General features: G+C 47.1%; 2 protein-coding genes across 5 annotated transcripts in view; one reads left to right on the top strand and one right to left on the bottom strand.

Annotated features, from left to right (window-relative positions):
• Window positions 1-23,633, top strand: part of LOC111065365 — a 72,139-nt gene that overhangs the window by 31,324 nt on the left and 17,182 nt on the right. The window lies entirely within an intron of this gene.
• LOC111065364 lies at window positions 4,020-14,622 on the bottom strand. Of its 4 annotated transcripts, none has more exons than XM_022353492.2 (2): window positions 14,482-14,622; window positions 4,020-5,567 (listed from the first exon to the last, which is right to left on the bottom strand). In XM_022353492.2, the coding sequence occupies exon 2, from the start codon at window positions 5,552-5,554 to the stop codon at window positions 4,022-4,024; it is 1,533 nt and encodes a 510-aa protein (XP_022209184.2). In that variant the 5' UTR covers window positions 5,555-5,567; window positions 14,482-14,622; the 3' UTR covers window positions 4,020-4,021. The 4 variants fall into 4 exon arrangements, with proteins under 4 accessions (XP_022209184.2, XP_022209186.2, XP_022209185.2 ...); XM_022353494.2 differs by having other exon boundaries at window positions 14,467-14,622; XM_022353493.2 differs by lacking the exon at window positions 14,482-14,622 and adding an exon at window positions 13,970-14,074.

Below are 23,633 nucleotides of genomic sequence, written 5' to 3' on the forward strand. Positions count from 1 at the left end.
TATACATAAACTAAGCAGAAATTACCTCAAACCATGGCCATAATTTCCACGAGCATATTTCTCTTTATATATGAAAATTATTTACTACCTTACCTCTCCTCCCTCTGCTGTGCATGAGTAGTTCCTTCGAGTAGTTCCTTCGAGTAGTTCCTCTCTTGTTCCGTGTGGGCGCTGCGATAAATTTCAAGTCTCCCCCTATCATACTTATCCACAGATGCAGCCACAATAAATGTTCGCCCATCCATCCCCCTGCCCCCTCCCGCCACCCTATGCTGACACTCTTCAGATTGCTTGTTCCTCCTGCTTGCCACGCGGCCATGCGGCTGACAAGGGTCCCTCCTTCGACCTGTCTTCAGCACCCGGCCCTCTTCATGCTGCTGCATTGCATCCTACCCCTACCCCTACCCGCCCGCTCTGCACCCTTTCCTTATTGCTGCCCCATTCTGTTGCGCTTTGTCAGCCATTCCAAACAAAACAAAAACAATATACAAAAAAATCTCTCGCCCATCCCCAACATTTTTCTTTCTTTTTTTATGCTTTATGGCGCACAAAATTCTGTTCGTTTCTTTGCTGCTTTTTGCGCTTCCTTGTAGCGGTGCTGCTGCTGCTGCTGCTGCTGTTTCTGCAACATGCTGCAATTGTGCCGCCACACCATCCGCATGCCCCTTCCCACTGAGTCCAGTGCAGGGCCCTGCCCTGTGTCCAGTGCCCAAGCCATGCATTTTTTTTGCGGGTATCCGATATAGTTGGGTCAGCGCTTGTGGCCAGAACGGTTCTGGTTGCCAACTCCACTGAATGTGGGCAGATTGTATGTGGGCAGGGCGGGGACAGGGACAGGGACAGGGACAGGGGCAGGGACAGGGGCTTGGGGCTGCTGCTGGGTGTTATTGAGTGCAAATAGCAATTTCGCAACAATTCTTCCGAATCTACCAAAAACCACTCTCTCTCTCTCCTCTCCCTCTCCCCCTTCATTGAGTCTCTCTCTCTCTCTCGCTGCCTTTCTCTCTGTGGGCTGTTCTTTTTTGCTTTCAGCACTTTAGGCCGAGATTCCTACCACCCCCTCCGCACCCTAGCTCCGTACCGCTTCTGCCACCCACCCATCTTTCGCCTCCATATGCAACATTCTTTGCATCTATTGACTTGACTCCTCTACCCGCCCACCCACAAAAAAAACCCATTTCATGGGCTGCTCGCTGCTCGCAGATTGCCGTGTGGGTGGATGGGTGGTGGCGGGTGGGGGGGGACTTATCCGGGGCTTTCGCACAATGAACTGTCAAAAATTTTGGCCATTTTTGTTGTTGTTGTTGTTGTTTGGGTGCAAAAAACATTCCTGCAGTCGATTTTATTGGATTACGGTTTAGATTGCATTGGCGAAAAAGTGCAGCAGCGGGGCAGCAGCAGGCAATCCATGTGTGGTGTGTGTGTGTGTGTGTGTGTGTGTGGCTCTTGTTGTTTAGAAAACATGCAAAAAACTTAACGCCACTTGGCCGCTTGTCCTTGTCGTACTTTTTGCTTTTTGCCTTCTTTTCGTTTTTTTTTTTTTTTTTTTTTTGGGTGTCCTTTTTAGGTCGCTCACTCTGCCACAATTTGTTGCTGCCACTGCTGCTGCTGCTGCTGCTGCTGCTGTTGTTGTTGTGCAGCAACAGCAACAATAGGCCTGGGCGTTAACGAATTGAAATTTGTTTGTTTGCTGTTTGCTGTTCGATTCCGTGCGCTTCCGTTTTTAAAATGTACGTGCAACAGTGCAACAATCTGCGAGTAAATGTGTGTGTGTGTGTGTGTGTGTATGACTGTGCTTGGGGAATACATTGCAAAACAGTCTGAGAGAGTGCCCCCCAGAATGTGTGATATGCCCCAAAGAATACGAACAGCAGCAGCAGCAGCAGCAGGAGCAGCCACTGCCACTGCCTGCCACATATAAAGAAACATTTTGCAGCCAATCAATTTTCAGCAAAAACTTGCACATATTTTATGGCTAATCATTTTTGATTATTTTATTTTAATTGTGCGTTGGAAAAATATTTTAAAAAATATGCAAAAGAAAAAACAAAAATAAATGCCAAATAAATGGTTGAGTTTTTGGGGGGGTGAGTCTTAAGGTAAATTATGCTGCAGGCATTCTATATATTTAAATGCATAAATAAACTAGCTAAAACTGTAGTTTATTTGCCAGTTTATTTGCCGCAGTTTTGTCGCAGTGTATGCATTGCTTTAATTCATTGTTGTTTTGCGTTGAGCATGTGGCAGTCTGTGGATGGCTGCGCCTTTCAACTGCTTTTGTTGCTGCTGCTGTTGCTGCTGCTGTCAGGATGTTGCTGGCTGTTCTGACATCTACAGTATCCGTTTTTCCCCTGGCCTCATTCATTTCTAATGCATTCCAAAACGAAAGAGAGAGAGAGAACGGGAGAGAGCCGGAGCCGGAGCCGGAAGTGAGTTAGGATCAATGCGAAACTTGTCATTCGAATCGACACCCCAAGCCGATGTTTTGCTTATTAAATTTTGTTTTTGGGGGTGCAATCAGCAGCAGCAGCAGCAGCAGAGCTTTTTTTGCTGCGTTTTTTGACACCTTCCACCACCACCACCACCACCACCACCACCCCACCCATTCCCTTTAATCTCGTGTGTGTCAAATGTTTTTTGTTTTTTTTTTTTTTTTTTCCTTTTCTTTTGGCTTCTTGTCAAAGGATCTCTGCATTCTGCATTCTGGCCCAAAGACCGGGAGCTAAGCTAATTAAATTTGATAACGCCACCCCCCATCCCCCGTCAGTGGCATTAGAGCAGCGTCGAGTCAAAGGTCAAAGCCAAATGAGATGCAGTGCAGGGCAGAACATTTTAATTAAAAATTTCCACTAAGCAGCTGGGGATCAAAAGCTACTGCGGCGCTATCACTGATGCGGCGAGTGGCAACCACAAGCTGCAGGACACAGGGACACAGGGATACAGGGAGACGCCACTCCAACACCCCCCCATGCACCCAATGCCGAACCATTCATTGGCCAGCATATGCGTCAGATTAGAGTCATGTGTGTGGCCATGTGGCATGGGTTCGAATGTGATGTGTGCACAGCGATAATCCAGCAAATTTTCAACTAATTAAATTGTCAAATATTTTTGTTTTTGCCAGGGGCGGGAGAGAGCACACACACACGCACACACAGCTATCGACTAATTTGGCAGGGCTGTAAGCGTGAGCCTGGCATGAGCCTGCTGCAGGTAGTTCCACGGCGGCTCAATCCTTTCACTCGCTTTTGTGCTGTGCTGCGGTCAGCGGAGTTCAAGGCGGTGCGCGAGCAAAAAGGAGTAACCGGGGCAAAGCAGCAAAGGAGTGAGTGGCCATAAAGACGCGTCCCTATAGCCTGGCAAAAATTTTCTGTTTTATTTATGTGGCCAGAGCAAACGGCGATTGCGACTAGCTCTGGGTTTGGACTCGGATTCGGTTTTTGGGCTGCAGTTTATGGTGGGTGCAACCCTTTTCCCTTTTGCTTTTGGCTGCTTTCATTGGAAATTGTTGGGTGCTGCTGCTGGTTGCCCCTGTCTGCCCTGACTGCCTGCCTGCCTGCCTGCCTGCCTGCCTGTCTGTCCGTTGCTGTGTCGTGTCGGTCGTCCTGCTGCTGGCTGCGCCCCTTCTGTTGCAGCTTGTCAGTCATTCGAACAAAACTAATTTGCATGTCATTTCTTTAGCACTCTTGAAATTCGCGCACGAAATGCACTCGATCGAGAGGGCCCCAGCAAGCCATGGGCAGACTTTTCCCGCTCAAATAAATATTATTTACAGGGGCACAGCGCCGCCCCTTGGGGGGGGCCGGGCCAGTTATTTGTATGCTGAATCGCTTTGCATTTATTTCCTAAGATCTGTGCGTAGAGCACGTGCAATTTTGATTTTGATATCGAATCGATGCAAACAATAATTGTATTCAACACGTATGCCACACAAGTCAACAAATACTGGCGGGCAGGGCGGGCAGGGCGGCCCGGGGAGCAGGCAAACACAACTCCGCCCCCCCCACTCTGGACCTGCTGGCTAGACGGCATCGCCGCCGCCATCGCCGTGGCCCTCGCCATCGTCATCGCCATCGCCGTCGCCATGCTGCTGCTCCTCTGGCTGCAGGATCTTCTTGTAGCTGTCCACCTGCTGCACAATGGTCGCCAAACACTCCTGTATCTGTGCGAATAAATCATGCAGACGATCCAGGGGCACTGCTGGATCCGCAACTGGCGCTGGCACTGGCGCTGGCGCTGCTCCTGCTCCTGCCATTCCCGTGGCCTGCTGCTGGGCGTCCTCCGACTCTACAATTTCGTTGGCTTCGGCTTCGGGCTCCTCTGCGTTGTCGTCGTCCGCTTCGAGTTCCCCGGCTGCCCAGAAATCCTCGTCAGCCTCAACAAAGCTCGCATCGAAATCGTCTTCCATTTCGGGCTGATATTCGTTCACGTTGAATCCATGGGGATGGGGATGGGGCTGTGCGTTTTCGTCGTCAGCGGCCACAGCTGGTGCCTGGTGTGCTCCATCAACGATGGGCTCCTGCTGCTCTTGCGCTTCGGCCGCCATTGGGGCCGGCTCGCCGTTGGCTTCCTGTTGCTGTGCAACGACGTCGGCCGCCTGCAGGATCTGGGCACGGGCGTGATCAAAGATCAGGCGACGGCGATTGATGTCGCGCAGAAAGTGTCCCACAATGTTGAAAATGTGACGATGCCGGGGTCGACGCCTGGCTGGGAGCACAATGTCCCCGCGACCCTGACCAGCCAGGTCCATGGCTGCGTGGGCGGCTGGCTGCTGCATGGCGGGACCATCGCCCGCACCGACCTGCTCGCGCAGCTGTGCCTGTGCGTCCTCGCCCTGTGCGACAATTTGGCCAACTCCAGGGCCATCGCCACCAGCAGCAGCAGCAGCAGCAACGGCAGCGGCAACGGCAACGGCAGCGGGAACAGCAGCAGCAGCTCCGCCGCCATTTGTGCCATCTCCCGGCTGATATCGTCTGTGGGCGACACGGCCCTGTCCTCGGCCACCAATACCGCGGCCCGCGACGCCCCTGAGGCCGCGATGAGCGATATTCAAATTCATGGCAGCACGATGGCGCAGCCAGAAGCCGCCAGCATGCGGAGCTAGTTCATTGTTGTCCAACTGATAGCCGCCACCATGGCCCTGTCCGTGGAACTGTCCGTGGACCTGTCCGTGGACCAGTACCTGTCCCTGTCCCTGGCCCAGGGCTGGGGCGGGCACCAGCTCGGCATCGCCGCCTCCAATGCGGGCAATCATCTGATGGCGCGGCACAGCCGGCACCACGTTGTCCAGATTGAGGCCAGGCCAGTCGCCGCCGCCCTGGTTGCGCAGCTGCTGGGCAAAGTGGTTTGGGGCCGGAATGCCAATCGGCTGGCGTATGTGCAGCTGCGATGGCAGGGTGAATCGGGTGGCAGTCCGCGGCCGGTTCATCATTACGTTCAGACACACATCGAAGTCCGGTGAGCCGCGTCGGCCCATCTGTCGGCGCCGTGCGGGATCCAGACTAGCAATAAACTCAGCGACAATTAAGTCTTTGTGCTGCTGCTGGGATCCCATGGCTAAAAGAGAGCTGCAAAAATACACGAAAATAAATATAAATAGAAAAGGAATAATCAAATAATTATGAATATTATTTAAATGATTCTGTGCGGCCGTGGCTGTGGCTGTGGCTCTGCGCTTACCCGTAATATTTAATTACAATTTCCAAGCACAATTTAATTGAAACACAAAGCGAATGGTATAAACGAGCGCCTTAGACTTGGCTTTTAGCTACCGAACGTTTCAATTTTAATCATATAAAACAAAACAAAACAAAAATACAACAAAAAATAGACATTGAAAATACAAAACTCGCCGGAAATTTATTTATTTAGAAAGGATGATTCTCGTTTGGCCGAATATCGAATTTTGTGAGTGTTACGTTTTCAGTCTCGAAAAACTATTTATGACAATAATTTGATGGCCAGCATTGTGATATTTAATATGGAATATATACATATATAGAAAGGAACATCTTTGTGTTCTTTTTGTTGTTGTTGTTGTATTTTTCTCAATCCATTTATAAAGTGGCATATCACCTGGTGCTTGGGTTTTTGGGGGTTGCCATGGCTAGGACACGGCTGGGCAAAAGGCATTAATGTGCACGGACAGGACATGTTCATAAAAAGCAGCAGCAGGACAGCAGGACAGCAGGGGACATTCGAGACTGGCCGAGAGAGTGTGTGTGTGTGTGTGTGTGCGAGTGGCCAACACAAATCATATTACAAAACTTTACACGCTTAAAAGCGCATGTAATTGGCTTTTGAAATGGACGCGAACCCACCTACCAGCTACCACCTACCACCCCCCACCTACCACCCACCAAGCAAAAGGTTAACACGTTCTGGGCCCTGGTCTCTGTCGCCTTGCCCCCTTACCCCTTCGGACAATGGCCAGAGCTCTGATCCCGGGATGCTAATAACAATAAGTGTCGATGTCCCTTGCCCCCCCCCCCTGCCACTGCCTGGTCGTCTGTTCTCCCGGTGTCTGTGAAATATGAGCAGGCAGCCTGGACACAGAAGCACAAGGACAACCCTCAATTTTTTACACATTTTCGTACCAGTTCATTTTTTTGTCTTTTGTGAGTGTCGCCTTTTTTTTGTTTTGTTTTGTGCACCTCACTTGGGGCTACTTTCTGTTAAAAAGCTATTCAGGGCCAAGTAAAACATTCGGAAAATGTGTAAAGGAAAACCAACAGCAGCGGCGCAACGGAGAAAGTGAAAGGAGAAAAGTTTCACGGGGCGGGCAAGTGGGTAGTAGGATTTCGCATTGAAAACAGATTGGGCCAGGGGCTAATATTGTCAGATAATACAAATGAAAACGTATCAAAATTCTGTTACTATAAATCTATAATAGAAAATAAATAAATAATAAATAAATAATAATAAAAATCTACAACAGAAAAACGTATCCAAAGAAGGGAACAAAAATCAAAGCCAAAGCGCAATCTCAGCAAAATAAATAATTTTACATTAATTCCACAGCAAGTAAAACCCCCATTCCCCCTGCTGCATGTCAAACTATATCTTCCACAATTACCATAAATATTTAGCTGCTGCAATGCAATTTGTTCGCTCCATTGCAAGCAATTTTTGTGCCATAATTTCTCAGAGTTTCCATCACAAAGCCGTGCTCAAATCAGTCGTCATTCAAAGTAGGTTTTTGGTTTAATTTTGTTTTGTTGGGCTGCCCAACAACAATTTACCATTTCCTACCCGCTATTATTGTTGGTATTATTGTTGTTGCTGTTGTTATCGTTTGGTGTTGGCGTTGTTATATCCTTGAAACTTTTTTGTTCGCTGCTAGGCATGTGCTCGTTGTAGCCCGTGACGTATATTTAACATGCCGCACCGCAACTCCGAACCACCGACACCCATCATAGCCCGCACACAAGGCTCACCCAGCTGCTAGCCCCAGCTCCAGCCCCAGCTCTATCCGGCGCTGCGCTGCCCAAAAAAGCATGCTACGATTTTTGAGTGTTGGCATGTTTGCTGTCAGAAAATTGTCAGAATTGTATGCAACATTGCCAGTGGACGGGTGGGGGGGGACACACTAAAAATGTTGCCGCCGCTACTGTTGGGCGTTGGTTGGGGTGTTTTGCTGGCCCTCTGGCTGTGTATCGTGTGGTTGTTGCCTGGCTATTGCTGTTGCTGTTGCTGTTGCTATCGCATGCCAGTGAGCTAGATTTTTCATTAGGCTTGATGATTGGAAAAATTGACAGGCGCTTTTCAAAAGCGATAACTTTATAGCGATGTATGTATGCATCGCTCTCTCTCTCTCTCTGTGTGTGTGCTCCACAAATGCAACGCCAAATGTTTGGCCAGACAATTGACGAAAATCTATAACAGCAACAATGTAAATCGTGTGTGTTGCGAGTGTGTGTGTGTGTGTGCTGCCAGTGTATGTGTGTGTTTGTGTGTGTGTATCTGCTAATGCACATGGCAATAAACTTTAACATGCCAATGCATTTGGAGAGGCGATTCCAAAATGGAAGTAAATCAAAGACGATGATGATGATGATGGTTCTGATGGCTCACAGAAGGGGTGGTTGGTGGGGGCGGCTCACTGGGAGCAATAAACATTAATGGGCCAGCCAGCAAAAACGATAAAGTTGACTTAGATGCTTGGACTATCGATTGGCATCAGCTTTTGTGCCATCACCAGTGAAAATATCGATATGCCGGACATTGAAAAAAGTGTACCAACAATCATTAAAGCTTTCATGCCATGTCGTCTCAGATTACAGACTTAAGATTCAGCGACAAGCACAAAAATTTCGGATTAGAAATTCCCTTTTGAAAAAATATATTTCTACCCCATTTAATGCTTTCCTTTTGGGGATTACTTTCCCTTAGCTGATCCACACTCCTGTGTGCCACATGTGCCACGCACATTGCGTATACGCCAAGTGGCGGGGGAGGAGGTACTGTGGTTGTCTCATTAAAAGCGCCAGCGCTCTTGCGGCTAATTAAAAAATGAGCAGAAAGAGCACACAGATAAAAAACGAGCTTGAAGCTGCTTTTATGTTTATGTTTAATACTCGGCATATGACACTTTGTGGTTGCCAGACAGACTGGCAGTTCCTGTCATCATCATTTGATTGCCGAGGGCGCAGAGGGGACGCTGAGCAGGCTGCCAGTCAGTGTGGGAGAGCAGCACTGAGTGCTGACAGCATCTTAAAATTGTGCATAATTATTTTGGGCTTACGACAAATATCATCACTGAGGCAGGGAAAGCTTAAGCTTAAGGATCCACCGGTGGAAAAGTAATTCCAGCAGGTATCTCGCCAGAATGGCTGCTAAGCCTTTGGGAACATTTTATTTATTACTTAAAAATGTAGCAACAACCAAGAAATATTCCCCGAGCTACTTCCAATTTCAAATGATCTTTTTTTGGTATCCCAAAGTGCCCAAGTTCACTGGCCTTGACACACATTTTCGCGTGAAAATGGCTGGCCGAGCCCACACTCGTGGCTGCACAGATACAATAATGTCTAGGACCCTTTTTGGCCGCTTGCACTTACTGTTGTCGTTCTGTTGGCTGTTTCGTTACCCCAGGATCGAGTCGAGTCGCGAGAGGCCATTGTTTGATATCTAATACGCGCCGGGGGGTCGTGCACGAAAATAAATAAAAATAAAATACAACCAGAAACCAGAAACCAGAAGGAGCGACAAGCACATTCATCATAAGTGCGCTTTGCCAGTCCTGCATATGCCCGATAATGTTATGTGCCTTCCCTCCCCTCCCCATCCCACTCCAGTGCATCCCCGTTTGAAGTGGTTGGTTGTTTGGTTGTTTGGTACGATTTGGATTTGTGATTTCAATGCCATGCCACTCAACTGGCCGCTGGGAAAATCGCCTTAAAAAGTCCATTTCGAAAGCGAAAGGCAGTCACAACCCTAACCCCTGCCAACCATACATACATATGTATATACATATGTATCTATATATGTATCTGTAGCTGTATCTGTATCTGTATCTATATGGAGATACACTTATGTGCTGTTGGGTGGGCGCCAGCGGAGAAGGGAAGGTTGAGCCATTGGCCATGCCCGTGGGGTGGCTTTTTCATTATCATTTGCCGCTGCACATAAATTATTTATTGTTAGCGATTTTCCCAAAAAGATAACACACTCTCAATGCTGTCTACTGGCAGGAGTGTGTCCTCCTTACAGCGCTGCTGGTGGGGGGGTGAGGTGCGTGCAGGGAGGGAAGCGTCGAGTGGAGGGATCGACACTGAAACATTTCTCTCCTGCTCTCCTGCTCTCTCTCTCTCTGTGTGTGTTGCCCTTGTGTAATCCTCCTGCTCATCTTCATTATGCTACTCTCTCTCTCCCCCCTCGCTGCCACTCTACACACGCTCTACCTAAATCGCAAGCCGGATGTAAAAAAATATTTATAAGTTTGTTGCCTTTGCCGCATTATGTGAGGCATACAACATAATCAACATAATATTAATATGAATTCTGTTCACTCGAGTAAATAGCCCAGAGGCAGGGCTATGCAGCGGCGTGGGACGAAGGGGAGCAACGGGGAGGAACATATTTAAAATATGAGCTGAAGCAGAAGCGAATTTGATCGAAATATGCTGCACAGTAAAACCGCACACAAAAAAATCAGTGGCGCTTGCAGCTTAGCTCAAAAAACGCACCAACCACAGGGAACTAGTGTAAAGTATTTATAAATAAAAATAAACATAAATGCAGGGTATACAAAAATATTGTACGACTCTCCCAAGAGCATGCTCAATGCTGTAGATTTTTTTAATAACTATTACAGAAATTAAAGTACATTTTAATTCGCGTTCTTGCATATTTATACCACTAATAGAACACCTCAAATCCCAGCCAGAATCCAGTCAACATTCCCCTACATCCATTTAAAATCTTAAATTGGAATTTCTTACCACCATTTGCATTTAATTTATTGCCCATCAACAAAACCCTAGAATATTCAGCTTGAAAACATTTCAACAGTCACTCAAAGCCTGTGCCGAAGCCACCCTCCGACCTCACCTCCAACTGGATCTAACCATATATTCGATAAGAAATTTCATTAAATTTTCCGCTGGCATTACTTCAATAATTTTCATCATCTCCATTCGGTCTCAATTATTAACCATCACTCCATCACAAGCCCCCAAGCCCAAGCGCAACCCATTGGAACCCATTGAAGCTGCCCGCCCCTGCACCAATTTACATGTTTGACCTTTGGACTAACAAGTTGCAAATTTGTTTTCATTCATTTCCCCCACCGCCCCAGAAAATCAACCCGCGAAAAATAAACAAAAGCGGTCGTTCGGGGGGGGCCCTTCCCGCTCCCTTACCCCAAAAACAACCAAAATTATTTCTCCACTGACACGGGCTGCTGGCTGCTGGGTGCTGGGTGGGATCCAAATATTGGTAAAATGGGACGTGGCATTAAAAAAAGTGCCTACCGTGACCGCCAAACAACGCCACTACATTAGCAGCTGCATCTGGGGTTAAACAACAACAGCAACAACAAAAAAAGAGAACACCCACAGGCAGGAGCCAGCAGCCCCACTAGAACCACTGCCGCAACTCTTCCCCTGCGCCTGTCCAGGCAAACAATGCCAAATAATTGGACTTTATGCAGAAGCAATACGCAAAATCTCACCCTCTCTCTCTCTCTCACTCGGCGAGTGTATGCCCATCTCTGTCTAGCCACAAGAGCGGAAGTTAACTTGCGTGCCAGGCGGCCCGCACCACTCAATCCACTCGACCCACTCGAATGGCCCCCAACCCGGCCCATAGACCTCCTCACGGATTGCTGTTGCTGGCGGCTTGGCTCGTTCGGTTGCGGTTCAAATTTAATATTCACTCGCGCAAATAATCCACACAGACCCCAACAGACACGCACACACACACACACACACACACACAAAATGGCGCTGCTAAGCTGACAAGAGCGGGGGGGGGGGCGGTTGGGGAGGGGTTGCTGGTGGAGTACGGCCAACTGCAAACTGCAACTGCAAGTGAAGTGTTGTCTGTGGCTAGCCAGGAGCTCGGAATTCAGGATTCCATTCTCATATGTGTGATTGTTTCAGCACAGAGCGAGATGCCAGCAGGGTGGGTCGAGAGAAACGCAGCAGAGAGGGATGCAGCAGCGAGAGGGGTGCATAGAGAGAGATGAACGTAGCTAGATTATTTATTATTTGCCTGTGGAGATTTCATTTACACAAAAGCCCCCTTAAGCAGCCGCCAACAATGAGCAAGAGCATTAAGCTTGATTTAAATTTAACTTGAAGCGGAACAACAAACGTGTTCAAATGTGGCAGCAAATTGTATATAAAAAAATCCATTAAAAAATTTTAAAAATAAAAAAAAATTCTGTACACTTAGCCGTAGCTGGCAAAAGTGCTGGAAAATGTTGGACAAGCTCTACGAAATTAATATGGAAAAACAGTTAAGATATGTCCACTATATCAGAGCGCACAATTTCAGGCTTGGGCGGCACTCTATACGTAGAAATGTTGAGCTAAAACACACCCATGCTCATCGGCCTAATTTCTGAATTTATTATCAAGATAAATGGCCAATGAAAATGGTGAAAATGCCGTGGAAATCTTTTGGAAAAATTCCACAAAATACTCTAAGCCATCACCAATTTATTCTTAAACAATGACTGCCACTTGGCTGCCAATTAGTGACTCCAAAACACATTCGTAGCAAATGCATATTACGCATACGCCACGTGTGACACTTGAGTGGAAGAGAGAAAGAGAGAGAGATACGAGAACAGGTAGAACATTTGGCCATTAGTTGGCCCTAATTAGCCGCAAATTGGTGGCTCCTAGACCGAAGAGAATCACGGTTCAATGGCCAGTCGAGTCGTGTTGCTGGGCCTGGAGCTGGAACTGGAGCTGGGGGCTGGGGCCAAGTTGAAAAGTGGTCAGAACGTGTTAGGCCAACAATTAGGGAAAAGGTTTTGACTGTAATTTGGTTTGATTTGCCAACTGAGTGACCGGAGCTGGACCTGGAGTCGGGGTGACCGACGCGTCGGTGACTTGTGACCACTGCTCCTGCTGCAGCCGCCCGTCTGCCCCCAGTCATCGTTCCTGCCAAATGCAACTCCAGCAAAACGCCTGCCACTGGCAGTGCCAGTGCCAGTGCCTCCGCCTGCAATAAAATGCCTTCATGTCACTGTCGCGACTCTTTGTTGTTTGCCCTGTTGTTAGTGTTTGCTTCGTGTCGCTCGTTTCGCTCGTTTCGCTCGTTTCGCTCGTTTGTTGCTGTTGTTTTTGCTGTTTTTGCTTTGGCTGGTGTCGCTGATGCCTCTCGAACAACTGTCCAAGTGACAGCTGCCGCCGTGACTGTCAGTTCAGCCACCTCCCCGAATGAGCACAAAAAAAAAAAAAAATAAACGAGAAGCGCATAAGAAAGCCAGCGATGAGCGTTACAACGCGCAGATACCCACGAAAGCAGTTCACACAGCTGGCCAAAAGAAGGGCCAAGCCCAAGGCAAAGCCACAACAAATTCATATATATTTTGTATGCTAGTTTTAGCACAGACTATATCCTATATTGTATATATTTTATGGTGCATTTATGCCACCTCTCACATGGAGACCCGCGCGTGCAGCATACCCTGGTGGCAGCCCCTGGGGTAGCATCTATACAAAAAGGAAAAACAACACAATGGCAAAAAGAAAAACCCCCATCGTGGCTCAACCTCCTGTGCGATCTGCTGTCCACCGCCTCTCTCTCTCTCTCTGTCTCTCTGCAGCAATGCGCAATCAGTTGCAACGCAATTTGATTTTGTCGCTTCATGGCTCATGCACCACCGCTGCCCGCTCCCACACTACACTACACCACTGCCACGCCTCCACCCACCCCTCGTACGTACACTGCACTCCACTCCCCACTCCCCACTGCCATGCCACTCCCCAGCTCTCCTGGCCGCCATAAAGTGCACATGTCGCTTCATGTTCACAGTGACATTCATTCGCCGTCGAAGCGCTTTCTTTTCCACAGCCATAAAAACTTTCTGGCCCTGCATCCTGTCTACTGTCCCTCTACCTCTCCCTCCCTCCCTCCGTCCCTCCCTCCCTCTCTGTCTCTCTGTCTCTGTCTGTTTTTGGGCTGTCTGGCCGTTGCAATTGTTTCACCTTTGATAGCCTCACCAACCTCCTCCCTCCATGGGCATTTTTTGGCCATTTATTTGACGGCTTCAAGTTGCCGACGTTGCTGCGGTTGCAAAAGTGCATTAGCCGCTGCCTGTCATTCATCGGATCAAGTGCAGAGGCAGGACACGCCGACAGGGAACAGTTTTTGGGGGCAAGGATTGCGTTTTGGTTTATGCCTACAAATTTTTGTTGTTTGTGGCAGTGGCAGTTTTAGTGGGGGAAATTCCCCACTGCTGTGTGGCAAGTTGCAAACTGAACTAAAAAAAGTGCATGCGATTATTACTCACTCAATTTGTTTGGTTAATCAACTTCTTCTCTGTTGCGCTCTTTGGGTTGAATTTCCAGTGAATGAATGTCTAATAGTTCCAAGTGTGTGTTACGAATGTCTCTGATTAAAGGCTCTGACACATTTCTCAATGCCAGCAAAAAGAGCAAACCCTGTTGAATCATGTGTCCCTTTAATGGTGGTGCGGAACTACAATCTTTTATAGTTATTATTTTCATGGGGAAAACTCAACGAGAGCTCAGCGCATATAGCGGCCAACAAGCAGACAACTGTGACATTGCAATTAGTTTCAATAAATGTTTCCCACAACCCTCCGCTTAAGTGGCAAAAATCTGTGGCACTCATATGTTTTGTAGCTGCGTGTAAGCTGACTAAATTATGGCAGAATCGTGGCTAAGTGCCACGCACTGGCGCCCCAATTCTTACTTGTCCACGGGTGCGCCCTCTGGCGGAGTGAGCGAGATATATTCATATATTTTGCATACATATTTTACTCACGTGTGTGTTAATTACCTCTAGCACAGCAGCTTGCAGCTTTCAGTTTCAGTTTCCGTTTCAGTGTGTGTATTATTATTGCCTATTTAATGTGTACGAATCAAAATGGGAGACTTTCACTTGCTTTAATAATTTTCAAATGAGTTTGGGTAATGTATTAAAATATATCTGAATAATTTGTCAATGCTACGAAGGAACGAAAATGTTTTATGATTTGTACTAAACGAAAGGCAAAAAATTAAAGACAAAAGTTTCCCCTCAGCAAAAGCTACAAAGTCGACTTCGTATTTACATATATTTATGGTAAGTTCGTTTCTATAAAGAGCAGCTTAATAGGGTATATTATTGTCGGGACTTTGTTCTTCATTTACTACATTTTTTTGCCTCCCCAGCAGGGGGGGGAGGTTCGTTTTCCTGGCATATTTCTTTTTGTTCTGTTTGTGTGTGTGTCGCGAAACTATTTGGCGGTTCGTTTTCCTCATTTTTTGGTTGCACGAAAACCTTTGCGGAATGCAAAAATTTATTTTTAACGTCTGAAACGTTAACGATAATGGCACTGGCAATGGCTTCTCTCTCTTTCTTCTCTTCTCTCTCTTCGTTTTTATAATTGTTGTTGTTGGTTTTTAGCACTCAATTGATTTTTGCATTGTTCTTATTGTTGGTGCATTATGGCAACCCCCACCCCACCCCACCCCACCCACTCACCCGTCTGTCTGTTTGCCTTGGGGCAGTCAGTCGCTCCAAGCGCTGTCTCTCTCTCTCTCTCTCTCTCTCTGTGTGTGTGTGTGTGGTCCCCCGCTACGTACTTCCTGCAGATATTGTGAAATTTTTTGTCGCGCTACAATCTCTGGCCTGGTCTGGTCTGGTCTGTAGCCACCTTTACCCCAACCCACCCCACCAGCATCCCCCCTTGTCCAATCCGCTCTGTCGCTTTCTCTTGGCGCATCGGTTGTGAAATACCCGAAGCATTGCGGTCGCCATATTGCGTTTGCATACACGCCCACATGCCAAACACAGCAAAAGCAGCAGCAGCAGCAGCACACACACACACAGATGCAGCTACAGCTACACACACACACACAGACACACACGTAGAAAGCCATTGACAAGAGCGTATTGATGGCCATGTTTCATGCGCCGTTGTCAGCCAAATTTAATGCGCGCCGCAAATATGCAATGCCACCCCCTCAGACCAAGCAAAGCCCACTCCCCGCCACTCCCCCATCCACTACTGCCCCATTGTCACTCTGCCTCAGTGGTGCCCCCTCCCCTCCCCTCCCCACACCGTTCTATCTGTGGAGGCAGACAACAAGCGCGACTTTTCATTTGGTCATTTAATAAAATGCAATGCCGCCGCCGCCGCCGCCACCAGCCGCCATGTGCACAAAGTGTGTGGAGGGGGGGGCAGGGGCAGGGGCACTTGCAACTCCTCTTTATTACAACGCTGGGGCAGCGAAATTGTTGTTGGATTTATGGCGGCATTACATGACATGATTAATGGGCTCCAATAGCAGCAAAGAACATTCGCCCAAACGGACACAAGGGGCAGGCAGGGCCGCGCAGGGCAGGGCAGGGCAGGACAGGGCTGGAGGCAGGGCAGGAAGGGAGGCCTGGTTTTCCACGAAAAACCAGGACAATGGACATGCCAACAAATGTTGACCAGAAGGCGGATTTAAAACGCAGCAGCTCCAACATCAGACTGCAGCCCGTGCAGCAAGCATCATCAGCATCATCAGCATCGCCATTAGCATCAGCATCATCATCAGCATCATCAGAGCAGAGCAGAGCAGAGCATCCAGCATGCAAAATCAGGCATCAAAGCAGCGCTGAAACTGGCTGGAGAGGAGAGAGAGATACATTTAAAGAGAGTTGAGCTGAGGGCAAGCAAGGGCTAAGGGCAAAGCCACGGACCAGGTCAGTGGGGGCATAGATGGAAGATGGATGATGGAAAAAGTCTAAATAAAAAAATAGAAAAACCCTCGAAGCAGAATAAAATCTAAAAATATATATAGCTGCGTTCCTAGATCTAGAATTAATTATCATATAAATAATACATAAATAAATAAATATAAATAATTAATTAATTAAAATATAACTTAGCACCCACGAACAGGCTGCTTGCACGCTTAATTTACACGCTCAAATATCAATATCAATCGAATCGAGTCCAATAATCACACACAAAGCTAACGAATCGATTGCATCTATCAATCAGCTATAAAATGCACTTTCAACTGCTGCAAATCCCACACATTTCCAGTCCCTGGAGACGTGTATTTTCTATAATTTCAATAGCCAATTGGAAGTGTGCTCTTTGCTTGAAATATTATGGCAGACACTCCTTGTATTTCCGCTATGCAAATGCCTTCCAATTAGTTCAAACTGAATGTCAGCTCCATCTGCCACTGCAGCTCCCTCTGCCACTGCAGCTCCCTCTGCCACTGCAGCTCCAACTCCTACAAAAATGTTTCAACCAAAAAAAATGCTCCCACAAATATGACACACTCAGACAGAGCTCTTAGCTGCTCTCCTCCTGCCTGCCTCCTGCCTGTCAGTCAGTCAGTCAGCCAATCAACCTCCTCCAACTGAGTAATCGAACTGGGAAATTGGCAACCGGAGACTGTTGGGGGGGGGGGCCAGAGAGCCAAGCAGATTCCCCAATTACCTCGTTCCGCCTGCCACTCCTCCTGTTCCTCCTCCTTCTGTTCCTGTTCCTCCTCCTTCTGTTCCTGTCTCTGTCGTTCGCTCGCTTACGATTCGTTTATTCTGTTGATCCATCAAATTAAAAATGTAATGCTTCAACATTTAAACACGACGAGTGCTGCACCCTAATGCAGTGTCAGTGGGGGGATGGGGGGGGGTAGTCAGTCAGCTTGGGATCAGGTGGCATGCTACTAATAAGTGCAATCAGTGATGATGGCTCCACCCCTGCAGCTCCTCTCTGCAGTTTGCAGTTTGCCTTTTGTCTCCACTCTCTCTCTCTCTCTGGAGTTTTTTTCTTCTTCTGGTTTTATTTTGGCATTCGTCTAATGAACTCCCCCGAGAAGGGCGGCGGTAAGGGTAGGGAAGAGCAGCAGCCAGCAGCAGTCCGTCCGACCATCAAGTGGCATCAACGTTGTCATGATTTCTGCTTGTTAACATGACTACCGGAGTAGGATGGTCCCCTATAGACGATGGACTGCTACCCAACCCAACACAACCCAACCCACCTACCCCCATTGGGTTTTCGGTTTTGCTATCTTTCGAATTTCTGAATTCTGAAAATTTAACTCTTAACGTGGCTGGGAGCTCTCTTTTTTGGGGGGGGAGGGAGACCCCAAACCAAAGGCTGCCATAATTCCTCGTCGACTTGTCAACAGTGTGGCTCCATGGGGCCCCAGCATCAGCAGGGAGCAGGAGACAACGGAAAACAGTAACAGTTTCCATGGAGGGAACGGGACAGGCACCCATCCACCCAACCACCCAACCACCCACCACCACAGACAGACAGACAGACAGACGGTGGGGACGAGTGGACCGACGTGTTAGTTCATTTTGATTGCTAATTGGTTTGTTAAACAATGGCATCGGGGGGTGCAGCAGCGGTAGGGGGTTTTAACGAATTGCCCCAAAAATTCAACGAGACGAGAAGCTGAATTTTGTGGCAAAGGTTGCTGCTTCAAGGATGCTCCTAGGATGGGGCTATATTTACACGTAATTCCATCTAGGATTTGCCCGCTCCCAGAGGGTTGATCCAGGGGCACAGCTAAGTGAATATTTTGGGGGCTAAATCTAACATTTATCCTGCCAAATCGAGGGCTATATGTTGGCTGCACTTTGGCTGCTTCTGCGACTGGCTGCTGGCTGCTGGCTACGCTCGTGGCAACCCTCTCGGCGCACTCGTATTCGTTTGCTGTTTGCACTCAACTCTAGTTAAGTAACTCCCAGGAGCCAACTGTTGACTTTGACTGACCGCAGTGCCAGAGTTCTCGTTGCCAGACCATGCCACATGCGTCTCGTAAATTTTGGGCAACGTGATGCAGGCAGCAGGCAGCAGACGCAGACAGCAGCAGCGCAGCGTTGGATGCATTCAATTAAGTGCAAGGCCGCTTTGGGCTTCGCGTTTTTAACAGTTTAATTGTTTTGTGCTAGATGCGAATGCGACCTCTGATCTCTGGACCTGTGGACCTGTAACCTGTGGACCTGTAACCTGTGGACCTGTGGCTGTGTCTGTGGCTATGGATGCGGTGGCTACGGTTATGGATATGGATATGGCTTGCAGGTAAAGGATAACACCAGGCCAGCACTCACTGGTTGCAACAAGTGAGGCAGGCGACCGCATAATCCACAGCAACCACAAAGGCCACACCAGCAGCAGCAGCAGCCAGCAGCAGCAGCACACGGGGGGCTCAAACACCGATGCGCATTAATAAATATTTCTCTGCTGCAAAAAGCGCCCAAGCAGCAGCAGCAGCAGCAGCAGCACAAAATATTGAAAAACCGATCTCTACACAATTGTCCATAAAGTGGACAGTGGAAATCCCCCTCCCCCCCCCCACTACCCTTTCCATTTATTGCCAACTTTTTTTTATATTTATTTTTGTATTTTGTTGTTTTTTGCTGTTTGCTGTGTGGTTGTTGGCATATTGGCATTGTTTTTGCTGTGTGGCAACCACAGTCGGGATTAAAGCGGACAGTTAAGCGGACAGTTGAGCGGACACGCAGCTCGGACTGGCTGCCATTCGCTTGTTGTGACAATGCGGCTAACAAAAGCAAACAGCAACAACAACAGGGCCCAACAATGACTCGACTCTGACTCTGACTCCGACTCCGACTCCGGTTGATATTGACAACATTTTAATCACTTAATAAATTCAATAAAATTAAATGCGGTTAAGCGTCAACAAGGACAACGGATAGCGAACCCTTTTTGCACCTTTCCCTTGCCACCTTGCCATATGCCATGCCCATCCATCGTTCATCCATCATCAGTCTCGTTACAGTCAATCAAGCCTTGTGACAAAAGTACTCCAAAAGCTGACAACGAACAAAAGACTCTGGGGGTGGTGGGGGAGGTGGAGTGAAAAAGGATTCGATAGCCTGCCCTGGCCATAGCTAAGCCCCAAACAAAGCGATTTCAGATTTATTTATTTGCCCCTCGAGTAGTCCCCAAAGTGTTGTCGACACGAGTGATTTTTATAGAGCATTTATTGGTTCGTCTTGGGGGGCGGGGCATTCATCAAAGATGCGACTCCTCCTTTGAAGGACATTTAATTAGCGTGAATTATGTTGCTCGCTGAAATTTTAATTTAACAAATTAAGTGGACGCAAGGCAGCCAGCGCCAGTTACACTCTGCAACACAAAAGTTTTTGCGCATGAAAGTTGAGTGCAGGCGGCACTCACTTTTTTTGGCTTTTGTTTTAATTTCTGTTGTATGGACAAATAATTGCAACAAAATTTTGCACCAAAAGAATTTTTCATTTCAATTAAACTCTCTCTCTCGCTGCCATGCCAGCGAAATAAGCTTTCAAAATTAACAATGCAAAAATTGCAGCTTAAAAATTGGAGTTACAAAATTTCAGTTAAAAAATTGCAGCTTAAAAATTGGAGTTAAAAAATCGCAGCGTAAAAGTTGCAGCTTAAAAAGTAAAAATTGCAGCTAAAAATCGCAGCGTAAATCAGCGAAAAAATAAATTAAATTTAATAAATTAATTAACCATGAAAAAGCGCAGTTAAAAATTGGAGTTACAAAATTTCAGTTAAAAAATTGCAGCTTAAAAATTGGAGTTAAAAAATCGCAGCGTAAAAATTGCAGCTTAAAAATTGCAGTTAAAAATTGCAGCTTAAAAATCGCAGCTTAAAAATTGCAGCTTAAAAATCGCAGCGTAAATAAGAAATTAAATTAAATGTGGGAATATATGTGTTGCATAGTGCTGCTCCAGCTCCATCGATATGGTATTGTTTTTCGTGGTAAGACAGACCCTCCTTTTGCTCTAGGGAATTAACTGCGGATTTAGTTGAGGAAATCTCAGCTATTGGGGATTATGTCGCACCAGTGACTAATTGGCTGGTGCTCTCTCCCTCTCTCTCTCTCTCTCTCTGCTCGAATTAATTTCATTTGGTTTTTTCAGTCTTATTCTCCGCCAATTCCTTCCATTTTAAGAGCATTAGAAGAGCATTTGCCCGCCACTGTGGCGGCTGAGGGGAGACTGCGGGCAGAAGACCAGGAAGAAGTCTGGCCGACAGACCTAACAACGGCTAACCGCGAAAGCCCCCAAAGAAGGGTGGTTGGGTGTTGGCCCGCTCCAATGCCCCGCCCAGTGGGGCACACACACACACACACACACACACCTTTCACAGCCATCTTTCGTGCAGCAGATGGACGGCTGGACGGGGGTGACAACTAACATTGGCATTTAAAATGTAATGCTTAAAGGGCCACTAAAGTTTGCTCAGACAATTGACTTTGGTCGCGTGACATTTTAGATTTTGCGGACAGCACTTCGGCAGCTCCCACCCCCGCACCCTTCCCGGCCGACACAACCACCTCCAGGGGACAGCCTTTTGGCCACATGCAATCAGCGTTACCAACGCATTTCATTAGCACCTAATTGGCAAAAATCACCAAAAAAAAAAAAACAGAAAAAAACAGAAAAAAAGAAAGGGGAAACAGGGCTGGCAGGCCAACTGTGGCAAGCGAAGCATTTGATGCCCTTGCTGGTTCATTGATGCTCCAAGAACCATTTTAGTTTATTTATTTGATGGCCCACAGTTGAGATGCAGTTCATCTGCACGAACTACTCTAATAAATCAGCAGCTTTTGCCTATTTTTATCAATTTATTCAGCACATAAATCTTTAATCTTCATATTTGTTTCGTCTCTCATTTGCATTTGGTTTTTTATTTTATATACTGCACAAAAAAGAATCTCTTTCAGGGGCAGGCACAATAAATATTGACACATTGGAATATAATTTCTCGATTGTAGCTTCAATGCCGAGCTTACCGCCCTTCCAGCTGCTGTTCTGTTCCGCGTTTCGGCCGAAAAGAAATTTTTTCTTAGCCCAAAAAAACTCTCGCAGTCTACAAAATTAGCACAGATGAAGAAATATATTTGTTATGTTCAATCCCAAGCGTCTAAATTAGCTAGAATACCCTCCAGCCAGAGTATATTCCTATAAAAGAAAAATCAAAAAAAAAACAGAATCGAAACGCCGCTCATTTCGTTTGTAATTTGTTCGGGGAAATTGGAGGGGCGGCCAGATTGTTGGGGGCGGTGCGCGTACCAGTACAGGGCAGTGGTAAGGGGAGGCGGCTCCATTCAGATCTTTCACCCACACACACACACACGCACACATGGCTCTTTGTAATTTCTGGCCAACCATTTTCCATTTGCATTGGCCATTTTTATATTTTCGGCTCATTTCGCTCTGCTCCGCTGCGCCACCTTCCACTCTCCCGCTGCTGCCCACATTGGCTGTGGCTGCGCGTCTCATTCTGCACCTCTCCTCAGCTGCTTGTACTTCTGCTTCTCCCGCCGACTGTTTGCCATACCCTGGCATTAACGAACGGGGGGGCATGATGCAGCCGAGCAAACGCCTTCAAATTGTAAACTTTCCTTCGCTTAAAAAATTATTTAAAAATAATATTAATATAAAAACGCTTATAGCAGGTAATCAATCGTGCAGAAAATGCATACATTTATCGGCTGAAATGATTTGCTTTTGAAAAATGGCAATGGAAGAGCTCCTACTGAGCAGCATGTTTCTGCATCCAAAAATAACCCAAGAGAGCACTGCACCACCTTCTCTCTCGTATATTTCTTCATATAATAATGGCATAAAGGGTATCCATTGTTTGAGTCTTTGGAACTGATTTTTTTGACTTGTTTTCTTGTTGTTTATTTTTTTTTTTGTGTTGTTTCGTTGCGTTTTCGATTCGTTTTCCGTTCCGCGGCGCTGCGCGGTTTTGTATATCTTTGTATCTGTATCGAGTGTATCTGTGTGTGTGTGTGTGTGTGCGTGTGCCGGCGTAGGCATTTTTTGGCTTTGGCCCGTTGCATGCCCCAAACCGCCAACAATCACACAGTCAACCTCAGTCGGTGGCAACAACAGCAGCAGCACCAGCAGCAGCAGCACCAGCAGCAGCAAGCAAATGAAGCAAGAACAACAAATAGTCAAATAGTTTTCCACGCGCCGCATTTCACAAAAGAGGCGCCACCCCCACACACCACCACGCCCCCGCGCAACAACAGCAACAAAATGTGAAGAAAAAACAGCGACCCCCACCCGCGCAACCAGAAACCGGGTAAAAAATACAACAACCAACTCGTAGCCGGGGCAAAAACATGCAGAAAAGTGTAAAACACATTGTGAAAATGTAAATTTTCCATTGATTAAATGCGAAAATGCAAGTGGCAAAGAATGGGCTGGGCGGCAGGAGGGGCTGCTGTGGTGCAGTGCGGCGCCCAGCAGCGATTTGGTGGGCTCAATTGTATTTTTTTTTTTGGTATCATTATGGGTGCCTCTGCCCCCTAAAATATTCGACATTTTTAGCAGTTCGATTGCACATTTCGATTCGGTTCAGCAGGCGCTAAAGTCCTCAGCATTCCAGTTCCTATTGCGCGAGGCACTCCAGCAACAGCGAGAAGAGTCCTTGGCATTTTCACATACAGTTCGAGCGGTTTTAGGGATGGGGGGGGAAGTGTTTCCTTAGCACAGAGCACACTCCAAAAAATTTAGCATCAGCAAGTCCAATTTTCTGTTCTGCTTTTAACTTAATTTGCTTTGATAAATGTGCACTAATTCCTCATAAATAAAGCATTCGCATGCGCTGCTTACTATAAACAAAAAGAAAGCCGAAATATATTATTCTTTCCATGGCCACATGGACCTCAAACCTAATAAGGTTCCAACCTACCTCTGGCTATCAATAAACCTCAAATATGTGTAGTTCCCAATTGAATACTTTCCATTGCGTTTCCTAATCTACGACAGAGTTCTTTCCGCCTCACAAACTCCTCACCCACAGCGTCTGGCCATTGAGAAGCCCCCCCCCCTGCATTACCTTGTCACCAAATTGAGCGTTAAAATTGCAGTGCAGTTTTGTGAGTTGCCTTGACCAATCGACCAATGTGAAGGTCAGACATGGCCATGTGTCCAAGCGGCCTTGAGCAGACAACTCGACCATT

Source organism: Drosophila obscura, unplaced genomic scaffold (genome assembly GCF_018151105.1).
Source record: "Drosophila obscura isolate BZ-5 IFL unplaced genomic scaffold, ASM1815110v1 contig_73, whole genome shotgun sequence".
NCBI lineage: Eukaryota > Metazoa > Arthropoda > Insecta > Diptera > Drosophilidae > Drosophila > Drosophila obscura.

Coding starts and splice junctions, on each gene's coding strand:
- LOC111065364 (XM_022353492.2), bottom strand. CDS start 5,554: ATGGGATCCCAGCAGCAGCACAAAGACTTAATTGTCGCTGAGTTTATT.